This window comes from Carettochelys insculpta, chromosome 5 (assembly GCF_033958435.1).
Source record: "Carettochelys insculpta isolate YL-2023 chromosome 5, ASM3395843v1, whole genome shotgun sequence".
NCBI lineage: Eukaryota > Metazoa > Chordata > Testudines > Carettochelyidae > Carettochelys > Carettochelys insculpta.
Genome location: NC_134141.1, coordinates 98,040,613 through 98,063,494, shown reverse-complemented (window position 1 = coordinate 98,063,494; position 22,882 = coordinate 98,040,613). Strand labels below are relative to the sequence as shown.

General features: G+C 42.6%; 1 protein-coding gene across 1 annotated transcript in view; it reads left to right on the top strand.

Moving 5' to 3' along the window:
* ITGA1 (integrin subunit alpha 1) overlaps positions 1-22,882 on the top strand; it is a 115,437-nt gene that overhangs the window by 33,560 nt on the left and 58,995 nt on the right. The window contains exons 2-6 of the mRNA XM_074995585.1: positions 15,867-15,987; positions 18,878-18,987; positions 20,052-20,140; positions 20,235-20,349; positions 21,021-21,148. Coding sequence (XP_074851686.1) covers positions 15,867-15,987; positions 18,878-18,987; positions 20,052-20,140; positions 20,235-20,349; positions 21,021-21,148 — 563 coding nt within the window. The remainder of the gene's footprint in view (positions 1-15,866; positions 15,988-18,877; positions 18,988-20,051; positions 20,141-20,234; positions 20,350-21,020; positions 21,149-22,882) is intronic.

Sequence of the window (22,882 nt, the reverse complement as noted above, 5' to 3'; positions counted from 1 at the left end):
TACAGAGTTTCACAATGAGTAATTGCAAAGTGCAATAGCATTGACTAATGTAGAACAGTTAGGGCCATAGTTTCATATTCCTGGTAAAATAAAATGGGATGGGAAATTTTTGCAGTTTACAGCATAGTTCCAAATACATCCTGCCTCATCACTACATTAAGTTGAGTGCTGTGTCGAGCAATTTTTCCCGCATTACTGTCAGAGTATTTTATTTTATTGCATTTTTAGAAGATAAAATGCCAAGCAAAATAGTTTGAACAAGGAGAATCACATATGTACCAAATAACATTTTCAGTAAGAGACCTAAAATGTGCGAAGGTATTGTGAGCTTTTCAGTGTGTTTCTGAACACAAATGGATAGAAAACTCCATCTTACCTGAAAGAGTGATCGCTTTAAGTCATAGCTTCAGTGGGTTTAAGTTTAGGTTTCTTCTAGGGCTTGATTCCATACTTGCAAATAAATTTGGAGGTTTTTTTTTTCTCTATTCTGTGTATTGGGTATAAAGCCATGTATCTAGGAGGAAGGTGAAGAGAGATACTAATAATCACTTATAGGCGTTTGATTTAAATATAGAAACAAGTCCTCCTCTGTGCAAAGAACAGGCACCACGTATCTTTTTAAGGCCCCGCTTCTGCAAACATTTATGCATAGGAGTAGACCTACTGATATATTCTTAGGAGATTGTACATTCTTTGATACTAAGACATATCTTCTTAACTGGTTTACTGCTGACATCAGAAAGTAGCAGAGTGATGCTACTCAAGGATTTTATAGCAGATTTAACCCTGATGGTAAATTTAGCAAGGTATGATTTTGCCTCACTAACTTTTTTCTGCTAAGTGTAGAAAAATTCAGCATGAAACAGAAGAACAATGTTGAAAAATCCTTTGTTTGGCGAGGACTGTTGTGAGTAGATGGACAACAGTTAGAAAATGATGTATAGTATTTCTGGGAGTTCAATGCGGTATAGCAAAACACTGCAATGAAATGTAAGCTAAAACATTTTTGCTTGGGGCTATTTATATTTTAGAAATCTGTTCTTACAGAATAGTAATAAATAATATATTTAAAATGAAATCACTTGGCCCATGTCTACACGGGCGCCTCTGTCGAGAGACATGCCCGTCAACGGAGTTTACCCGACACCCTCTCTGTCCACGGAGCATGTCCATACACAAAAGCAGCTCTGTCGACAGAGATGGTCCAAATGTGCCAGCCACTCTGTCGACAGAACTGGCCACCGTAGCCCCAGAAGGCAGGCATGTATGGAGGGGAAGCCTTTCCTGGAATGCTGCCACCATGTGCCCTGAAAGCACCCCCACCCTCCCTGCCCACAACCCACCCTCACTGCCCATGCTGAGGCTTGCCTATCTCTTGGAGGGAAAGCTAAGCTGTTGTAGGGCTCCTTGCTGTTTGTGAGAGACACTGCTCTTTCCAAACCACTCTGTACCTTTACTGACCCCTCACCCTTCCTGACACCTAATCCCCTTTGACCCCACACCCTCCCTGACCAACACTCTCCCACACTCCTGACCCTCCCCCCCCGGCTCCCTGACCCAACACCCTTCTCCCTCCCAGCCCGACCCCCAACACTTCCTGACCATGACTATGGAAGAGCAGCCCTCAGGCATGCCCGGAACCATGGACCTGCTCCTGATGGCCATTCCACAGAAGACGCTGACAGCCTGCAGAGCAGGCCCTCCATGGCATAGTGCCGCACCTGTGTTCACCCCCGCAGGTGAGCAGGTGGCTTGGGCAGCACCCCACCTGCTCCAACTGGTGAGATCGTGGGGCAATGGGCTGACAAGCAGTGGACACAGAATTTCAGGGTGCACAGGGACATGTTCCTAGAACTCTGCAACTTGCTTACTCCTGCCCTACGACAAGCATGACACCAACATGCAGCCTGCCATCCCTGCAGAGGAGAGGGTCGCAATTGCCCTGTGGAAGCTGGCCATTCCTACCAGCTAGTGCTTTGTGGCTCACGAATTTGGCATCAGGAGGTCCACCATCAGGGCCGTCATGATGCAGGTAAGGAACCTATCTGGCTGCAGGCTGTGCACAGCAGGAGTGGGGACAAAGGCAGAGGGGGAAGGAGAGGCAGGGTGTTACGGGAGGGAGAAGGGGGACAGAGGGAGCAGGGACAGTGGAGACGGGCTGAGGGATGCAGGGCTCGCTGTAACCCACCATCTCTAACCCCCACAGACTCTCATGGGCTTGTCTGGTCTCCTCCACTCGCAGGAGGTGCGAGCCATCAATGCCATCCTGCTGCGAAGGCCTGTGCAGATCAGCAACATGTATGCCCTCTTCGCTGGCTTTGACCTCATTGGCTTCCCCAACTGCTTTGGAACGCTGGATGGGACCCACATCCCGATCTGAGCCCCAGAGCACAGCACTGGACAACACATCTACAGGAAGGGCTACCACTTTTTGATCCTGGTGGACCACCAAGGACAGTTTCTGGACGTTTGCATTGGGTGATGGGGCAGGAGCCATGATGCCAGGGTGTTCTGGAACTCCAGCCTGTTCTGGAGAATGGAGGCAGGCATCAGCATCCCCCACTGCGAGCTGGCCATTGGGACTAAGCACATGGACCTGTGTGTTGTGAGTGTTGCGGCCTACCCACTCATGCCACGGCTTATGCACCCATACACCAGGCATCCACAACCTATTTAATGCCCGGCTGACCTGGACATGCAACTGTGTGGAACTCACCTTTGGGCGATTGAAGGGGAGGTTCAGGTGCCTCCTGAATCGGCTGGATGTAGTGAAGCACAATATCCCCCAAGTCATGACCATGTGTTGTGCCCTTCACAACCTGGTGGAGCAGAAAAGGGAGGACTTCCAGCCTGGTGGAGGGGGCCCCTATGAACAGCTGGCTGCTGCCCCCAGCCACCAAACACACACTGATGGGGTGCACATCCATAAGGCAGGCCCCAGTAACCCTTCCCAGGTCACCTCCAGGGTGCAGGATGCCCTGGGCCCACAGCCCTTCGCCTTCCCCACTGCCACCCCTCCCTTCTCCCAAACAGCACCACACAAGGAGGAATGCTGTCAGGTAAATCCTGACAGTTTAGTAACAAAAACCCAAGGCGTGCATATAAAAGAAATATTAATATTTTCAAAACCATAGAAAAATATAATGTTGTGCAAAAATAACCATATGTTTTTAACTGTATACAAAGCTGTCTCTAACTGTGGGGTGGGGAGCTTCCTGTCTGGGGAGGTTCTTAAGTGGGAGGGGGGACCCTAGTAAAGGCAGGGGGTGGATGGCCGTGAGACAAACCGGCTGTGGGACCCTCTCCCACTCTGTGTCCGGGGTCCTCGTTGGGGCGCCTACGAGGCAGGGAGGATGGGAAGGTACAAAGGTGGGGGGACTGCAGCAGGTTTGGGCTCAACGGGGGGGCTGGGGGATCTGGGGGCCCCATATACCAGCCTTCTCCACTGCCTACCATGGGGGCTGCACCAGCATGTGGTGCACGGGTCAGGGAGGACAGGCTCAGGATCAGCAGACTCTAGACGAGCTTGAGTGGGAGTGGAGACACTGGCACAGTGGGAGAGAGAGGCATCAAGGGCCACAGGTGCAGCGCACCGCGCCAGCCAGGCCTCCACGAGGTCCGGGACATGGTGGACCCTCGCCAGCCAGTGCTAGGAGGATCACTCCCTCTGCTCCTGCCATACCTCCTCCCCCTATAGAGGGTGCCAGGTGAACTCTGTCTGCTCATGGAGTGACCACGGAGTGAGCTGTGAGTGACCATTGCACCTTCTCCTCTTCCTGGTGGCGAAGTACCCTCCTAGTGTGGGCATGGTGCACTGGTGGTGGGGTGCTTTTTCTCTGGTGTGCAGGTCCAGTTTCCACTAGGTCCTGCTCCTCAGGCGGGCTGCCTGGCTGGGTGTGGGGGCTGGTGTGGCCCTCAGAAGGTGCAGCTGTATGGAGGAAAGGGGGTGGGTGAATCCTTCCTGCTGTGCAGGCCCTGGGCCCAGTCCCCAAACGACTGTGAGCAGTGCCCTCCCCGGGCCGTGGGGTGTGACTGTCCCAGTGTGTGCACCCATGGTCCTTGTTTGGTGACCCCTGCCATTCAGGAACACAGTGGTGTGATGGGGACAGGCCAACCGCAGCCTTCCTGAAGACCAGCCTGATGGGCTAGTGGCCCTATAGGAGGAGGGCCAGTGTGGGTGGCGCTGAGGGTGGGGTGTGCCCGTTGCCCTCATAGCTGGCCCACTCCTGGGTGTGGCAGCAGCTGGCTGCCTTTCCCTTGGGGCACTGGTGCTTGTGCAACCTGTTGTGGAGATGTCAGCAAGCTGACAGCCATGCCTGCAGGGCTCAGGTGGTATGCCCAGCTATGTAGGTTCCAGGCATGGGCCCATGGCACACCCAGCCTGCTCCACTGGCCCATGTGTACATGCCCTATGGGTGACTCACCAGGTGGTCCTGAGAATAGGTCTGGGGATGCCCGTGCCAGAGGAAAGGGCAATCACCAGGGTGCCCTGGCTTGAGTTGGGGTTGGGCAACATCTCCTCCAGTGGCTCAGGCAACAATCCCAGCTCCTGTGCCAGCATCCTGGTTGTGGGGGGGGCTCCTCCCCAGTGTCAGTGGCCTCCAGGATTGGGGTGCTGTCATCTCCTCTCAGCATCACTTTCAGCTGCTTGAAGTGGGTACAGGTGGTCACCCCTGCACCTGATCTCTGCCAGGCATCTCTGGCCCACATGTAGCCCTGGCAGAGCTCCTTAATCTTGGCATACATCTGCTGCAGTGTGCATGAGAGGTGGCCACACTCAGCCAGGCACTGGCAATGCATCCATAGCTGGGGAATTCCTCCTGTTGACACTGGGGTCCAGGATGAAGGGCTTCTCGGTCCAGAGGGCCAGCAAGTCCTTTATCTCTGGGCTAGACCAGGAGTGGGGCTCACTTTCTTGCTCCTCGAGCAGAGTCCTGGGATACCTCACCTGGAAGGGGCCAGGTCAGTCTCAGGAGGGCAGGGACATGTTTTAAGAACACTGGGGAGTGGCTGATTGGGTGGGGTTCAGCACATCTGCCGGAAGCCTGCAGCCATACTACAGCTTTCTGGACGGAGCCTGTGAGGCTTCCTGTACCTTTAAACATGACCAGCAGCTGGGATCATTGAGCTCAGGGCAGTGGGGAGAGTGTCTCCCAGCTGTAGCAGGCTGACACCATTTGGAGGACCCCTCTGTTGACAGAAGAGGCCCTGGAGCATCTAAACTGGCACTTTGTTGACAAAATAGTGTCAACAGAGATCCTATACCCAAATGGGGAGAGGTATAATGCTGTCAGCTAAACAGCTGGGTTTTGCCAACAAACCCTCGAGAGAGCACTTTTACCTTGTGGATGCTCTGCGAGTTTTGTCAACAAAAGCCTGTTCTGTCGAGGGAATGTGGCCCATGTAGACGTGCCCTTGGTGTGATAAAAAATGCACAGGATCATTGAAACATAGTATTAAAAACAAGACTAGATACTTAAATGCTATTTGTGGTGCTTCAAAGAAATTCTCAAATATATTTGTATTTTGGGTAATATTAATATAGTTAAATGCAGTGTGTAAGAAGTGAAATAAGAAGCCAATTTACAAATAGAGGCATTACATGATAAAATAATATGGAAGTAGTAATAAGTGCATAGGACTTGGTGAAAGTTTAGGGTGTGGATTTTCTTCTAGAGAATATTTTCTGTCAGCTATAATAGATTAGAAGATGCTGTAAAATGCAAAGCATGTTGTGAAAGACTTAAAATTAATCCTTTTCATGAAACTTCTGTATTGTCACATTTGTTTTTTAAAATTTCTATATTTCTTCATAACAAATTACAGCTTACAAAATTTTAATGATACTCTAATGTATTAGTTCCTATGCCTAAGCAAATAAAAATATGTGGTGTTGTTTGTTCAGCTAAAAGGTCAAGGGGCAGAAGTTGGAGTCTGGTTTAGTGATGAAGGAGAAAAAGATATGCCAGGAATTAAGGGAGAATGTGAGATGTGAATAAGGGAACGGACCTCAGTGCAAACTGGAGTGGGAGGTGAGTTTCTGGAGAGTGAATAAAGTCAATGGCAGGTGTATGAGAAGATGGATTGGAAATCACTGAATAAGTGAGTTGAATAGCTTTCTGGAGTTTGATGTGTGGCCTTCAGCAAATCACTCATTCTCTGTGTGCCTCTGATTACACATATGAACAAGAGCATAATTCTGTTTAAAAACCTCACAAGGCTCTTTGTGAGGCTTCTTACATATTTGTAAAGCACTCTGGAAACTGGAAACCTCTTGCATAAGGTGAAATATGCAAATTTTTAAGAGCTGCGTAAATAAAAATGCCAGTTTCCCAATTTTTGTATTCAATGGCTTTATTCAAATAGTTGTACAGTTTAGTAGGTGACATTTTTATTGTCATTTTTATGACTTACTATATTTTAAAAGGTTTTTGGTACTATATAGTCTTATTCATTCAAGAACAGATTACAAAGCTTTGATTCAATACATTTCCAGGCTTAATACCATATTATAATACTATGTTCCAATACAAATCACTTTGTACAATCCAGTAAAGGAAGCTTTTATTTGCTGGTTTATACAAAGCATTTTATTGGGTTTGAGTAAGTCCTGGCTACTGAATCTGGAGCTACTTGTAAGATATTTATTTCTTTGCCTTGTTTTATTGGACAGTTGTCTATTTTTAATAAATAAAAGTCATTTTTCAGTGGCTTGGAGTCTATCCAGAAAGTTGGTCTTTTGCTCTTCAAAGGTTAAAGTTTAAGGAATATTAGTTGGAGGCAATATTGTACAAAGGTTCTTTTGTAGTGCAGAGAAACAGAGAGACCGATTTAAACTGTACTGAAAGGTTTAAAAAGTTGAAAACTTTTTGTAAAACTTTATCTGAAATACAGGCACTGATATTTAGCCAGCTGGAATTAAATGTAATGTGAACTCCCAGCATAGCTGTCTCAGACTTATGCTGTGAGAGTAAAGCACTCTGTAGCCTAATTTCAAAGAACGTCATTGTATCACAAACAGATATTTACTTCCATGTGGAATTTTTGCAAGTAGTCCTGTTTTTCTCTAAGAAAGATGTTGATTTGATAAACAATAAACCGAGACTGTAAAATTCAGTGATGACATTAACAAACCAGAAAAAAGTTGCAGCATTAAGCTTCTCACATATATCATGCACAATTGAGGAATCCACATCCATGTTCTTGAGCCAACAGTTGGTTATTAACATTTCTATGTTGTGTCTGCATAAAGGAGTAAAGACTACTGATAGGATGCAAGCACTGAGATGTCCTCCTTGTTTCTATCCTTAGCTCTACTTTTCACTGACTCACAGTCCAACCTTTCTTAAGCAGCTTCTGACTGTGACTCATTTTCTACATCTATAAAGTGAGGATAACACCTACTTTTTGAAAAACTTTGGGCCTCTGTTTCAGAGTTGCTTCATGTCCTCTAATGAAAGATGTTTTGTAAGTGCAAATTGGCTATTTTACTTCGCTTCTTTTTCACATAAATTGTAGCAGTGAAGCCCACAAAACATTCCCAGTGAACTGTCCGCTATTGCCATTTCTAAATAACAGTCTTCAGTAATTTCTCTGATTTGTTTCCTATTTTCAATGAACCATAAAAGCACTAATGGAAGTGGCAAACTTTTACAAGGCAATAATTCAGTTCCCCATCAACATAAACTAATGTATAAGGCACTCAGGAGCTTGAGTATTGCCTTATAAAATGGGACACCCATCTTAGTGTCATTTAATTATAAAAGAGTTCATCTTATAAAATATATTGTTAAGTTCTCAGGTATTCAAATATCCTTGTAATAGCATTGGATGCTGTATGTGAGGTACAGATCTTTATAACAGCATTTTTAGTGCATAAGTTTCCTGATTTAACTTGTATATGCTGCGCAACATTTTAATCATTATCTAAATTCCCCTGCCACCTTCTATTTCCCAAAATCATGGTGAGATAGATCTTGAATTTTTCTAGCTGTTCTGTATGTGTGTGTGAGAGAGGGAGAGAGAGAGAGCCCTTTTAGTTTTCAGTTCCTTTTTACAAAGTGTCAGATCTTAAGCACCTTTGTACCCTGGCATGTACACAAAAACAGATATGCATATAGGTTTTGTGTTTGAGGTTCAAAATCATGTACAAATAAGTGTGAATTTGTACAATTGACAACATTTTCCACAAGCTGGAGGAAGATGAACAGGAAGCCAATGTGCAGCCTTTGTTCGATGCAAGGTACAACCTCTTTTTTGCACCTTGGCTGGCCTGTGTCAGCAGACTTGGGGTTGCAGGGCCTGGTAACGACAAACTTCAGGTTAGAGATATTTTTTTCCTTGTGTTATTTAAACCAATAACCAAAGGCATCTCTGGGTGACACGTGGTGGTTTCTTTTTCCTTCCACAACACAGCCACATGCCTGATTTTGTGCTACCATTCTGTTCTCAGAAAATCTGTGCTACCATTCTATTCTGGGAAAGCCTGAGCATTTTTCAGTAATACCTCACAGAAGATCATGTGCTCAGAGGACATGCACACCAAATGACACCACCACATCGAGCCCCAAATACTATAGAAGAATTCACAATTGAGCACAAACAAGACTCAGCATGGGATGACTGCTGAGCAAAGAGAGTATGTGGAGAGGAAAATGCAGGAAAAATTCATTTAAAAAACAAGGAAGGAAGAGAGGGTGGGCACATGTCAGGCAGTAACTAGAACAGAAGCAAAATGGGTAATTCTGAGGGATAACTAGCTTCACTGGCCAGGTCCATGGAGTCCTAAGCAGTGTTCAAGGCACAGCTGTTACCAAACAGCTCACCTAAGTAAACTGGGAGGGCTCAGCTTGCAGAGGGCCCCACTCCCAGAGTTCCTGACTAAGGGAAATATCCACCTCCCTGACTGCCTCCGGAGTGCTATATAAACCAGGAAGCTGCCTGAGACAGTAAAGGAATTCCTGGCTGGCTGCTACTGTGGACTGTTCCTGTTCACCTAACTCCTGATTCCTGTGTTCCTGTCTTCTGTCCAAACAAGACTTCCATCTGCTTCCAGTGACTACAGTCCTATCCTACTTCGGGTCTGTACTCCTCCACTTTAACCCTGACTTTGTCTCTGGTTGTGACCCCTGGTAGGGAAACTGACGCCCTCTTTGTTTTTGACCATTGGCTTTGAATATTAGGCCTGACTGTCTATACCTCCCCAGTCACTGAAGTAACAAAGTTGAATGAGAAAAGGAGACTGCACAGAGCAGGAAAGAGAGAGGATTAGGAGGAGTGCTGGAATGACATTAGGGAGCAAAAGGAAATGAGATCAGATCAGAAATGTAGTAGTGAAATTGTGCCAAGACCTTGAAGTGAATAATAAGATATTGAATTTGAGATAAGAAAAGAAACAAGGCAAGTAAAATTGATAAAAAGTGTGTGGGTGGGGAGAAAACGAGGGGAGTTAGCTAATCCTATGTCAGTGCTGCTTCTTCCTATGTACAATATAAATCAAATCCTGGTCATATTGAAGTAAATGGCAAAACTCCTTTTGACTTCACTGGAGCCAGGATCTAACCCTACATCTGTTTCCTGATCTAACTGGTGTTCAAATTTAGTTTGGATCAATGTTTTGGTTTTGATCTTGAATATTTTTACTATACTTAGCTTGTATTTTGAAACAAAGTCATTTTGAACTGGGAAAGGAGGGTTTTTAATTTTAAAAATATTGAAATGGGGCATCTTGCCAATTTTGAAAAATATCCCCTTTTTTTTCAAATTGAGAAATTCATTAAAACCAGTCCTTGCCCACAGTTCGTTTCGATAAATCTGTGTTTTCTGATGGAGAATTCATAGTCATCTTTAATACTTTACTTTTACCCTTTATAGGGAGCATTAGAGCACCTGTGTTCCTAGACCATGTGCTGAAGTTTAGTATTACAGCCTAATGAACTGCATTAGAACACAGTTTAAACTTGTAACAAGGCTCCTATTTCCTTTCATTTTCTGTACAGCAAAAGTGAGGCTGATATGAATGTATTCTCCTTCGGACGCTTGGGTATTGAAACTACTCAAATTTCTTCTAGTAGGTTTCTAAAGACCCAGATAACCTGGACATTGTGTTTTTTTAATAAAAATATTGTCTGTGGTATTGTGAAGCTAGGCAGCATTTATTTTTAACTTGTTTGATTAACTAAAATGAATTGGGTCCAAACACCAAGTCATTGTCACCCAGTGGACTATCTGATTATAAAACTCTGTAATGAGCTTTCCAGAGCAATGCCGGAAGAAGCCTTATCCATGAAGATAATTGAAGAGAGCATGGCAGAAGATGCTATTGGGAACAATTCTATAGTAAGAGGGGATAAGATTTCCCAGTCTTATCCTGGAAAGCAACATTCATCTCTGTTGTAAACTGTTGAAACTAAAGAGCTACACAGGAAATAAAGAGGGCCTATGTTTCTATAATCCTGTGGAATAGGATTTATACAGAGCTTCTTTCTTCTAAGGAGCAGTGTGCAAATATTAGTGAATTAAACCTTACAACACTCCTAGGAGATGGCCACATTTTATATGTATGTTAACTGAGGCATAAGACGTTAGATAATTTGTATGCAAGGGCATACACTGAGCCAGTGGCAAGCTAATTAAATGAAGTTGAAAGTGGGCATTCTGAATGCCAGTCATATTCTCTAATCAGTAGACAAGAGTTCCTCTTTGTATTATAGTAACACAATGTCAAAAATTAATTGTACCAGTTGATTATTTTAAAATATATGAGGTTTAACAAGTCATTTTGATAACAAGTAACATGTATACCTATCACAAAATTCTTGATCCTTAAGGGGCAGATTTTGCCACCATTTCCTGATACTTCTGATGTAAGGAACTACTCAGTATCAGTAAGTAATATCTGGCTCTTAATTTTTAATAAGAGGGACATATGCTAAGTAATCTTTTTCCCCCCATAATCCCTGTCCTTTTTTCCTCAGAATCTCCTAGTATAACATTTATCCCTCAAACCAAACCTGTGAGTCTTTTCTGAGGTTTTAAAGTTGACTTTGGGAAGGAGAGACTTCTGAACTTCCTGACATTGTCTGGAAATTGGAAAATTTAAAATACCTCCCACCCTCACCTTCCCCACAAACAAATACCCCACCCTCACCATTACTCCATTCTTAAGCTATTTCCTGTCCAGTAGAGCCAAAAATACCATAAGAGTGTGAGTTTGTATGTATTTCCCATTCAGTGCTACAAAAGTTAAGAAGTTCAGAGAGGCAAATAAGTATTAAACATTTGCATATTCAAGGGCTCACAGATGAGTTGAATACATCACTTAGTTTTTGACTTGGTAAGATAGTTATATCTAAATGGCCATTGTCTATCTAGACAATTTAGTGAGTAGACCAATTGTTGCATATTGATATGAGCATTTTATACAGCTGAATAAAGATTTAAAATCAAATACTTTTTGCAATGTAAGTTTAAGTTTGTAACTGTTTACTAAAATAGTTGTACAATAAAAGCTCTGTTATCCAGCACCCTCATGGGAACTGGGGGTGCTGGATAATCCAATATGCTGGATATTGGAGTGGGGCTAGTGGCCCCGTTCTACTGGCCAAGCAGCCAGCTCCCAGCCCCATTGCCACCACCACTGGCTGGAGAGCTGGCCCTGCGGATGCCAGCTCTGGTCCTGGCTGAGCAGCTGGCTCTTGGTTCCATGGCATGCTGGTTAACCCTATGTGCCAGTTATCCACGTGCCAGATAACCAAGATTTTACTGTAATAGCATATATATTCCTAGGATTAAGCGGATTTCAATGTTTGCAGGGTCCTTTAGAAAAGGACCCCCATGTAGACAAATTGCACACGAGCAAAACGCAGCACTTTCAAAGTGCTGTGGCCAGCAGCATGCTTGTGAGGTTCTGAATATTCATTTCAGCACCTCATTAATATTCTCCGATTTGGCCATTAGCATGGCCCTTTTGAAATTATGGCCAAGTGTAGACATGGCCTTAATATCTGATCTTGCACCACACAGTTCAGTGGGAGTTCTGGCACTGACAGGAGAAGAAAGAGAACCTTTCAGTCCTAGCACAAAGCGTACAGTATTGAAATTTACAGCAACTTTCAGTGGAGTTACTCTAGATTTACACCGCTGTCAACAAGAGCAAAATCTGGCCTCTACACTTTGTCTTGTATGTGGTGTGTGGATTCTGAAAGTATGAATGAATAGATATCTTTGAACGCCTTCTAAGCTGTTAGGAGTTTACAGTTGGTCATTAGATAGGTCACTTCCTCTAGTTTTGAAATAAGGTTTTGCCTTTGAGTGGTAAATCTAACAGATTGGTAATCTGGTAATTTTTCATATACATGTTTTTCAAAAGGGTCATTGACACAAAATGCCAAAACACAAAAGTGAACTAGATAATGTGTAATTTCTCATTTATTGTCTTAATTGCAGTGTTTTATAACTAGTATTATGTGGACCACCAGCTCTGTCTGCATGAACTTTTTTACACATTCATGTTTAAAAACCTGCCACATATTTAAGAACTGGTAAACTTTTATAACTAGCAGACATGCCCAGCATTGCTCGGGTTTTTTAAAGTAATTTTTCTGAAAATAAATGAAAAATGTACATGTGTTGTTTCAATTACATTTGAAGGCTGGAGTGACAGTTCATGGGTTTGGAGGGATAGGGGTAGGTGGCTTAAGGCAGAGGGGTGGGGATGAGGTCTCAGGCAAAGGGCAGGGTGGAGAAGTCAAGGCAGGGGATTCAGGACAGGGTTTTTTAGGTGGACGGGCTTACAGGGGCCATGTGTAGCAATGAGGATGGTGCTGCTCTGATGGAGTCTCTTCCCAGGGGACTGGGTCAGTGCATCCTAGCCAGTACATCTTCCTGCGGGGGTGGATCTGGGGCCGCGTGCTTGTTTGGTAGGGGCTGTGACTCTGCAAACTGGCAGTTGGCTCCAGCTGTCCCACATGGTCTACAGCCTTGTGGGAGGGGCAGTGCTCTGGGGCAGCCCGCAGCCTGCTGCTGCCCTGCCACCGCTGCAGCTGCTCCGGTGGTGGTGGGGGGGCAGGATTTGCTTGGTGTAGTGTCCTCCCCATCCTGCAGCCTGCTGGGGGTCAGTACTCTGTGGGCTGGCTCATTTAAATAGCTAAGAATGGGTATTTTTATCCTTTCAGCTACTATTTCCCTTATCTCCTTTACCTGAACCTAATTTTCCTAGTGCAAGGAGATATACTGTATAGGCAAACATCGATCCATTGGATCATGGTGTAGCTGTTAAACATCCAGTCAGAGGTCTGATGAATTCACTTACGGCTGACAAGCCTAATTCAAAAGCAACACAGCTCATTACAAGCTTGACAAATCTGTGTGTTGTCTGAGTTGGAGTCCAACATTACAGCATGCTGCTTTTCTTCCTTTTTTGCTTTGCTTCCGTTGTCTGGATCAAAGCCATTTCAAGTTGAGCTTCACCCCATGTAAGATGTTCCCTCCAGATTGAACAGGCTTCTGTGCATTCCTCCTAGCTGTCTTCGTTGATTTTTGGATGACTTCATATCATTTATGTACACATAATGGTGCCACAGTAAAGGTGACCACACTTTCTAGGGCTGTCTTGAATCTCCCCATACAAAATATTCTTGGCGATACAGCATCCTCCTAGTCTCCTGCCATGACTGAGCCATCGCAACCCCCTCTTCTTGATAGTAATTTCTAAACATGTCGATCGCATGCATTCCAGCACCTCTGTGTTTAGTATTTTGTTATCCCACTTCATTTCCAGAATCTTAAGCTGATATCTCATGTTGAAGCTGACCAGTCCTCTGATGTGCCTTGCAAATGTAGTCCATGTTTCTGATCCATAGAGCAGGGATGAGAGCACAGAAGGCTCATAGATTTGGAGCTACACCTTAGTGGATAGTTTGCTGTTGTTAGATGCACTTTTTGGTAGCAGAATGAACTTCTTAGTTGCTTTTCTTTTTTAGTCCATTTAGTCTGAAGGTCAAGATGTCTGCTGATCATAGAATCCAAGTACCAAAAACTGTGGCTGATGCCAAGAGATTTAGCCAATCTATGAACATCAGAGGGAAAGAGGGGCAATTATTCAACAAATGTTAAAGGAATATGACAGGGCATTGTCCCATTCATGTCTCTTTTGTAGTCACAAACTGCTCAGAAATCTTCTATTGGTCAAACACCATGTGCACTTTATTTACAGTGCCCTTTCCCACCAGCCTTACAGACTTTGTGTCTCAATATTTACAAGGACACATAATGCTTAGCATACTCTCAGTCACGAAGGGGAGGAAGCATCTACCCTCCAAGAGATCTCTTCTGACTGAAAATTTTAACATTTTCTCTTCACACCTGACCACTATCTTCTTGTGACATTCTATTCACTGGGCTAATGAGTTAATTAACCCATCCTTAGTCTGCAAGAGAGACACAGAACAAAGCAAGCGGTCCTGTAGCACCTTAAAGACTAACAATGCGAAAGCTCGTTACCTAATAATATTGCTAGTCTTTAAGATGCTACAGGACTGCTTGCTTTGTTCTGTGAAGATGCAGACTAACACAGCTACCTCTCTCAGATAGAAACAGTTTATTCTCAGGCAATTTAACTGGTAATCCAATGACCAAAGTGCAGAAACAGCTGTTCTTCCCAGTACTGTATCACAAGGAACAAGCAAGACTCAAATTGCAATAAGTGTCAAAGAGGTAGCCGTGTTAGTCTGTGTCTTCAAAAACAACAAGAAGTCCTGTGGCACCGTAAAGACTAACAGATATTTTGGAGCATAAGCTTTCGTGGGCAAAGACCCACTTCATCAGATGCATTTATTATAATGCTCCAAAATATCTGTTAGTCTATAAGGTGCCACAAGACTTCCTGCTGAAATTGCAGTAAGTCATTCTCACTGTTCATTCATAGGCTATGAGAATAGCAAAGCACAGAAATCATAAAGACAGAGATCATTAGGATGAGCTCTAGGGCTGCATCTTCACTGCCCTTCCCTTTCGAAAGGGGGAGGTAAATGCAGTGGGTCAAAAATGCTAATGAGGCACTGATATGAATATTCAGCATCTCATTGCATAAGAGCAGCCACTCACTGCATTGAAAGTGCTGCCTTTCAAAACGTAAAATAGCTGTGTAGATGGAGTTCCTTTGAAAGGAAGCCCTGTTTTCAAAGGCAACCTTCTTCCTAAAACAAATTGGTAAGAAGGATGCTATCAAAAATGGGGCATCCTTTCAAAGGAACCCTGTCTACATCACTATTTTACATTTTGAAAATAGCACTTTCAACATGGTGAGTGGCTGCCGCTAGGCAAATGAGGCACTGAATATTTATATCAGCACCGCATTAGCATTTTCGATCTGCTGTATTTACGTACCCCTTCCAAAAGGGTGGGGTGGTGTAGACGCAGCCCAAGTGTGAACAGTTTTATTATACTAGCCACCTGGAGCACACTTAATTAACAGATAGGAAAAGATCCTGAGTCATGTAAATCCATCCATCCAGAATCCAACCAGTTCTCCCATTCAACACTTTATAATCTCCTTTATCCAGCTATCTGGCATAACTCCTGCAATTTGGCTGTCGCAGAAACAAAATTCCTATTATATTTTTGTTTTAAAATAAATGAATAATTTTTTCAAAGTTATGTAGGACTAAAACTTAAGGTAGCTGCCTAATTTTAGAGGCATTGTTTCTGGTGTCAAAATGCCATTTTGAATAAAATGGCTGCCTCAAATAACAAGCTCAGTAAAATCACTTCTAAACAAAATCACAGTGGCCACTCCATGGTCTTGATTTGTGTTTACAGTTACATATTGTTTCATGTTACATTGAATTTGATTTTTTTTTATACAGCTCTTCTTCACCTCAGTTTATGCTTCAATGTTGATGTAAAAAATACAATGACGTTCAATGGCCCTGTGGAGGACATGTTTGGTTACACAGTTCAACAGTATGAAAATGAGGAAGGAAAATGGTGAGTTTTTTTTTCTAGATAGGACAGTGTCCTAAATGCAAACTATTTAATAATAGAAATAACTAGGGCGACCATATTTCCCTGTCCCAAATACAGGACAGGGAGATATGGTGGGAGGGGAAGCTCCTCCAAGCCCAGGGGAGCCGGGAAGGAGGCAGCAACTGCTGGCACTCCCTGGGAGCCCCGGGAAAGTGGCAGCTGCTGGCACTGTCCTGGAGCCCCGGGGAAGCGGCAGACACCGGCACTCCCTGAGCCCTGGGGAAGCAGCAGGTGCTCACACTCCCCCCACATCCCCAAGGCTCAGGGAAGTGAGGTGGGGGGATGGCCCAAATACAGGACAATTAGTCCCTTTTAAAAGATAAATACAAACCCTTTTTTGGCATCCCAAATATGGGACTGTCCTGCCCAATACGGGACAGATGGTCGCTCTAGAAATAACACACATTGGAACTGTATTCTCTTCAATAATTTCAGCAACTAAGGTCCAGATTCTGCCTTCTATAGTCCTGGCATTATAATAAGCTCCAAAGAAATCGACTTGAAAATTGTGCTGATAAGTATGAGGTTAAATTTTGAATTTGCATTCTCAGATGAGGGCACTATAAGGGAATGAATCTACTTCACCTAGAGATAAGGAGGTTTAGTACCTCACCAGGTTGGTCCTGTGAGTAGAGAGTATTTTTATAAAACACATAGCTCCACTAATCACCAGATTAAATACATCATGACTGAAAGTGATTCTTTTTTACTTGAATAATTTGCTGTATGGTTGTCTGTAATAGATTGTCTCCATTGATTAGGCCACCTTGGAGGAAGACTTTTGGTTCAAAATATCAAATAATTCAGTACCCTTTAATTTCGGCTAAAATTTCGCCTTTGATTATTGTCTTGCTCTTTGGTGTTTTGGATCCTCTGTTTATTGTTGCCGCAATCTGAAACAGAAGGTTTATTCAGCAAGGTTTGCTGCTGTATTTGCTTCTTCAGAATGATGCTTGGCTAGATATTCCACTGAGATGGTACCATCTCCACTGTATTGAGAGTGGAATTCAGAATAAAAGTATCTCCTTCCCGTTACCTGTCCAGTTGGGAAGGAGTTATTCGTCCTATCTGAAGCTGCACAAAAATTGCACTCACTTCTTTTGGAGAATTATTCCTGTTTCTGCACTGGTCGCTGGTTGGTCTGATGATTGAATTGGGGCTTGAATGACCCAAATATTGGGAATACTGAAGTAGAGCTCTGAAGCATTCATTATTGTGTGCATTCCCTATTTTTAAAATGGACCTCTGCAGCAGTCTAATGTTTCTGCTTAATGAGATAGGGACACAGTCAATGACAATCTAAGGGTTTGAGGCCCATTTGGCTATAGATGTACTCTGCTACATCAACCTATCAGTATGTAATACTAGCACTAATCTTTTGCACAAATGTAACAACATAGCTTCAGGTTGTTGATTAGTCCATGCACAATATGTTTTAAGCAGTCTATAGATATCCTATTCTCTATAACATGCTGATGCTCTACCCTAGACTATTAAAATGCTTAAAGAGATACAGCCTCCCAACACACCCCTGAACTAGAGATGGACATGAATTGCACATTTGTCTCCGTAAGTGCTGGAATAATTTGTATGGTGTCAGTGCTGAGAAACAATGACTCATGCTGACTATTACAGACTCTCTAGAAGGCTTTGAAAGTAATGACCAATGGTCAATGCCAGGCCTGTGCCTGCCTTCCTTCCTTAACCTGGATCTGGCTTTTTAGAAAACTTCATACATTCCAGAAGAGAAATTTTGCCAAGTGCACTCACTGGCAGTGTAACGTACTCTTTCGAAATCAGAAAATGCAATCAGAAATGCAAACCAAAGATGATGAGGCTCCAGTGACTGAAAGAATTTGATCCCCAAAGATCAAATTCAGAAATAAACATATGTGCTAGACTTAGGAGTGGCAAGGGTGCAGGTTTAATGGCTTGGTGGCTTCCATAACGTACAGGGTTTTAAGCTTGGTTCAATGTTTCTCCGTGCTGACGCTATACAAATTATTCCAGCATTTATGGAGACAAATGTGCAATTTATGTCCGTCACTAGTGTAGAAACAGCCTTTGTGTGTAGACACTCCACGGGTTCTTTCAAAAGGGCTCACGTCTTTCAAAAAATCTTTTGAAAGAACTTGCTAATGTAGATGCAGCCAAAGTGAATATTAATTCACAGTACTTATAAAATATGGATTATAGAAGAGTGCAAAAATATAATCCAGAATATTGGTTCTGTCGAACTCAAAGAGCCCAACAGTTTAGAAGAATTTTAAAAAGGTTAGTTTTAATTCACAATTTCTACATAGCGATTACTTTTATGAATACCGAAAGGGAAGAACCATATCTCTTACACTATTTCTTTAAATTCCTTAAGGCCAAATTCTCCCCTTGGATGCCAGTGAACATCTATTATTCTGCAGTAGACCATTGTAATGTAAACTATAACATACAAACAATAAGGGAGGAGAGAGAAATTTTTAAAAAGACAAATGCAGATACTTTTTAAATCTTTTTGTCCCACCAAATGTCCTTTTTTCATATAGCATTGTCTTTTCCTCCACACACCCATGAATACAGAGGCTCACGCACCTCTTTCCATTTCTGTGTTCCCTTTTAAGGAACAGAAGATAACATGACAATTTTTCTTTGGCTCTTTACCTAAACATACGATGTATGTTTTTTCCAGTTCTCTCTCCACTCTTCACAATTATTCAGTGCTTGCTGCAGATGGGCTCCCCAATAAGTCTTATAAAGGTGCATTATACTCAGTACTGATTCTCATGTCCACTAATGGAAGAAAACGAAGGCATGTTATGCTTTGAGGAGAACATTTATGTGGTTATTTCATTTTCAGGGTTCTTATTGGTTCTCCATTAGTTGGTCAACCCCAGAAGAGAACAGGAGATGTCTACAAATGCCCAGTAGGGAAGGGCCAGTCATCTTGCATAAAACTGAATCTACCAGGTACGAAAGAAAACAGGGATCGTAGAGGACTAACCTATGCGTCAAGCTCCCATAGTGGGGGTATCCTAGCATGTTTATGGCTAACATTTTTATTTAAATTGTTTACAGCAAAACAATAGCTGAATTCATGTATCAAATGCTTATATTCTGGGATATAAAATGACTCATGATAATGACCTAGGAAGCTTTTCAGATCAAGGTTGCATACTGACATCTTAATAATAATAGTATTCTGAAGTCTCGTCATTGCCTTATGTCTGCATGAAATGTGTTGGTGATTTCAATCTAACTGATGGTGAACAATGGCTATGTTACAGAAACACCAGTACAATTTGCACTAATTGATTCTGCCTGGCAGTCCCTTTAGACAGACCAAGGGCTAATTTATCATGGATTAGATTACCCTTTCAGGATCTGCTCTAAACCCTGCTGAAACCAATGCGACTTTTCAAATTACTGCAATGGGCTTTAAATGAAATCATCACTAGGTAGAAGTGGTCTTGCTAGAAAAGTGATGCATTTAGTAAGTCAATTAGAGTCAACTGATCTTAATACCATAACCGTTACTGGCGTTAGGAGACAATTACCATAAAGCTGTGTTTGACAAGATTTATTATTTTGGCATGTTTAGTTCTAATTTTCTCTGAAACCCTTGCATATCAGTGATGTATTCTGATGTAAAAAAACCCCATATCTTATTTAACAGCAGAATTACATGCAAGATATAATGTTTATTTATTCTAATTGGCAAAGTTGTGTGAACTGTAATTTCCTGCCTTCATCACATTGCTATTTTTATGTTCTTTTGTGGTTCAAGAAAACTATGTGAGACAGTGACCCAGACAAAATTCTGGGATGAAGGCCCAGCCGTTGCATTTTTTACTTGTTCTTTGTGCTCCTAATCATTGTTCCAGGAGGAAGAGGCATGCTAAAAAACTTGATAGAACCAAAACCAAAACCAAGCTGTTCTATATGTTAAAAGTTTGGAAGTTTTATTACTACAGGATATATACTTTAACATCTTTTCACATTTCAAAGTACTTAGCATTTTGATCTATTTATAGCTAACACTTCGATTCCTAACGTCATGGAAGTGAAAGAGAACATGACTCTTGGAACAACGTTAGTGACTAATCCAAAAGGAGGCTTTCTGGTAAGAAAATAAATACGTTACTGACTTTGATAGGGAATTATGCATTTCCCAGAAGTTCCATTATCTAACTTTTAACTCTTCTTACTTCTTAAAGGCATGCGGGCCACTATATGCTTACAAATGTGGGCATTTGCATTATACCACTGGCATCTGTTCTAACGTCAGTTCCACATTTGAAGTTGTAAATGCCATTGCACCATCTGTACGAGGTATGCATACCACAGTAATGTTCTCATCTGTTTGAAAGCATAAAACACTGAACAAGACAAGTGTATACACACAGACATACCAAAAAGCACAAACTATTTTTCAAGCTACCAGCGTTACCAAGTTAAGTAAATGTTTTCATTGTCAGTATATAAGCTGACGACTTGCTCCTTTTGGACTAAATGTGCAGTGTAAACAATTTCTAGCACACTATGTAATGTCTAAACAAAAATGCTAAAAATAGTCCTGATGCTTTTCCTTATGGTCAGAAGAGTTTCTTTAAATAATGATGGCAAGTTACTGCAAAGTCTAAGAAGCTCCATCTGGTAAGATGCACATTACCAAACACTAGGATATATTTCAGTGGAAGAACTAGAGTGGGAAAGTAAGAAATTGGAAAATTAAGGGTTTACCATAATAAAGATCTGCATCCTTTATACAAACACATTGTAATTATCTGTGTGCAAGTAGTTCCATTAATGTTAATGGGACTACTTATACATGAAATACCCTACAACTAAAATCACGAAGCAAAGATAGATGAAGAATCATTTTGATTTAGATGTGTATTTTTGAAAGTCAGGCTCAAATGTGATGTCTACACTTATTGGTGCAATGATTATGTATTTGACACTTGGTTGTCACAATTCTTATCTGGCAATTTATGTTGCAGAATGTAAAACCCAACTGGATATTGTCATAGTTCTTGATGGTTCTAATAGTATTTACCCATGGGATAGTGTCACGGAATTTTTAAACCGCCTTTTGGAAAAAATGGACATAGGTCCTCAACAAACACAGGTAAAGTGATGCTGTGATATTCTTATTTGCAGAAAAATAGAAATGATAGAAAATAAAATGAGCAGCAAGTGTGTGCAAAATAAAGTGAGTTTATTATTTATTACAATGAGTAAAAGTAAAATAATTATTTTATTCTGCCTTGTCAGTTTTGTGAAAAAGAAAACATTCCTTCTTGCTCAGGCACACAGCTTCTTGGAAACACAAATCAAACAGTATCTCCATTACCAGCTCAGGAAGGCAAAAACAACCACAGGAGAATGGCTGCAGCCTCATGCCCCATGGCTTCTTCTCTATCCCCAAGCCTAGACCATGGCATGAGAAAAAAAACAGAGAATCTCCACACCTCTACCCTCTTCCCTACAATACACCATCTCCATATGCATTCTGTGTAGACAGCGAGCCTCAGAGCAGTCATGCCTTTTCTCCCTCTTTTCAGGACACTGGACATTGTGTTTTCCCTGCCATCAGATCAAACATTCCCTCCTTTCTGAGATAGAAAGAAGGCTATGGGAGCATGGGAATTTCAGTGCAGCTTATCACACTACCTATTATAGAAGTTCCGATCATTTGAGATCCCACCCTTCCCCTCTCACTGGGAAGACCCTAATAGTTCTGTACTCCCTCCTCCCACCATGGAGAGGTCAGGCCTTCTCCCTGCTTTCTCTCCCCTCCTGCTGGAGAGACTGGGACCTCTCCCCTCACTTCCCACTGAAGAGACCCTAATTGACCAGGACTTCTCCTCCCTCCCACCCCACCCCCTAGAGTGGCCTGGACTGCTGCCTCTTCCCCTTCCCTGCCTATGGTTAGGAAGGGTGAGGCCCTCTGCCCCTCTTATCTATATTTTCAAGCATGTAGACCTTATTTTTCTCTCACTACTTTAAATTCTATTTGAGCGGATCAGATTGGATTTGCATGACTGCTTCCATCACTATGATTTCTGAGCCCTTTGAAATCCACAGACGTCAAGCCAGTGCTCCACAAGTAAAAGGAGAATTGGGTCCCTGCTAACCACTGTCGTATAGAACAAATTGATATGGCTTTGGCTATTAGTTTTTACAGAACCATTTTCTGATTGTCTGCTGGGGACCTTTTGCTTCTTTATCTCCTCCATGAAAATATGGTTGTCACATTTATAGCTAGATGAGATTTCCTCTCACCCTCACTAAGAAAGGAACGAAGTGAAAGGGGAAAGAGACCAAGTCTCCATTCTCTCTTTTAGAATGATGCAGAGTACTCAGCACAGCCTCTCAGGCAGCTGGCCTGCTTCTATGTTGTACTTGTATATCAGACACAGAATGTATGTTTCCGAATTCAGCTTCAGATGTAAGAGTTCAGTTCAAAAGCAACCCAGCTGCCAGAGTTTAAAGCAGCCCAATTGTTTCAGTCGTGGCTGGTAACAGAAGCCAAAATGAAGGAGAAATGTGGCATTCTTCTTTGAAGTTGGGCCACTTGAGAATCAATCATGAAAGGGAGTGCCTAGATCTCACACTGAAAGGGAACAGAACTATTGCTGGTCATATGATGAGCAGAGCTGCTCAAGTGGCTGGGCTGAGTATGGTTGCTTTTTTCTGAATGGTGGGGAGAGAACTGAAGGGATGGAGGGGAACGGGAAAAGGGGCATGGAGGAAATTGGATAAGGCAAAACAGGAGGAAAGAAACAGTGAAAACTGGGAGTGGTCTGAGAAGTTGCAAAGAAAAGAGAGTTAAAATAGGGATAATAAATTAAGGAAAAGA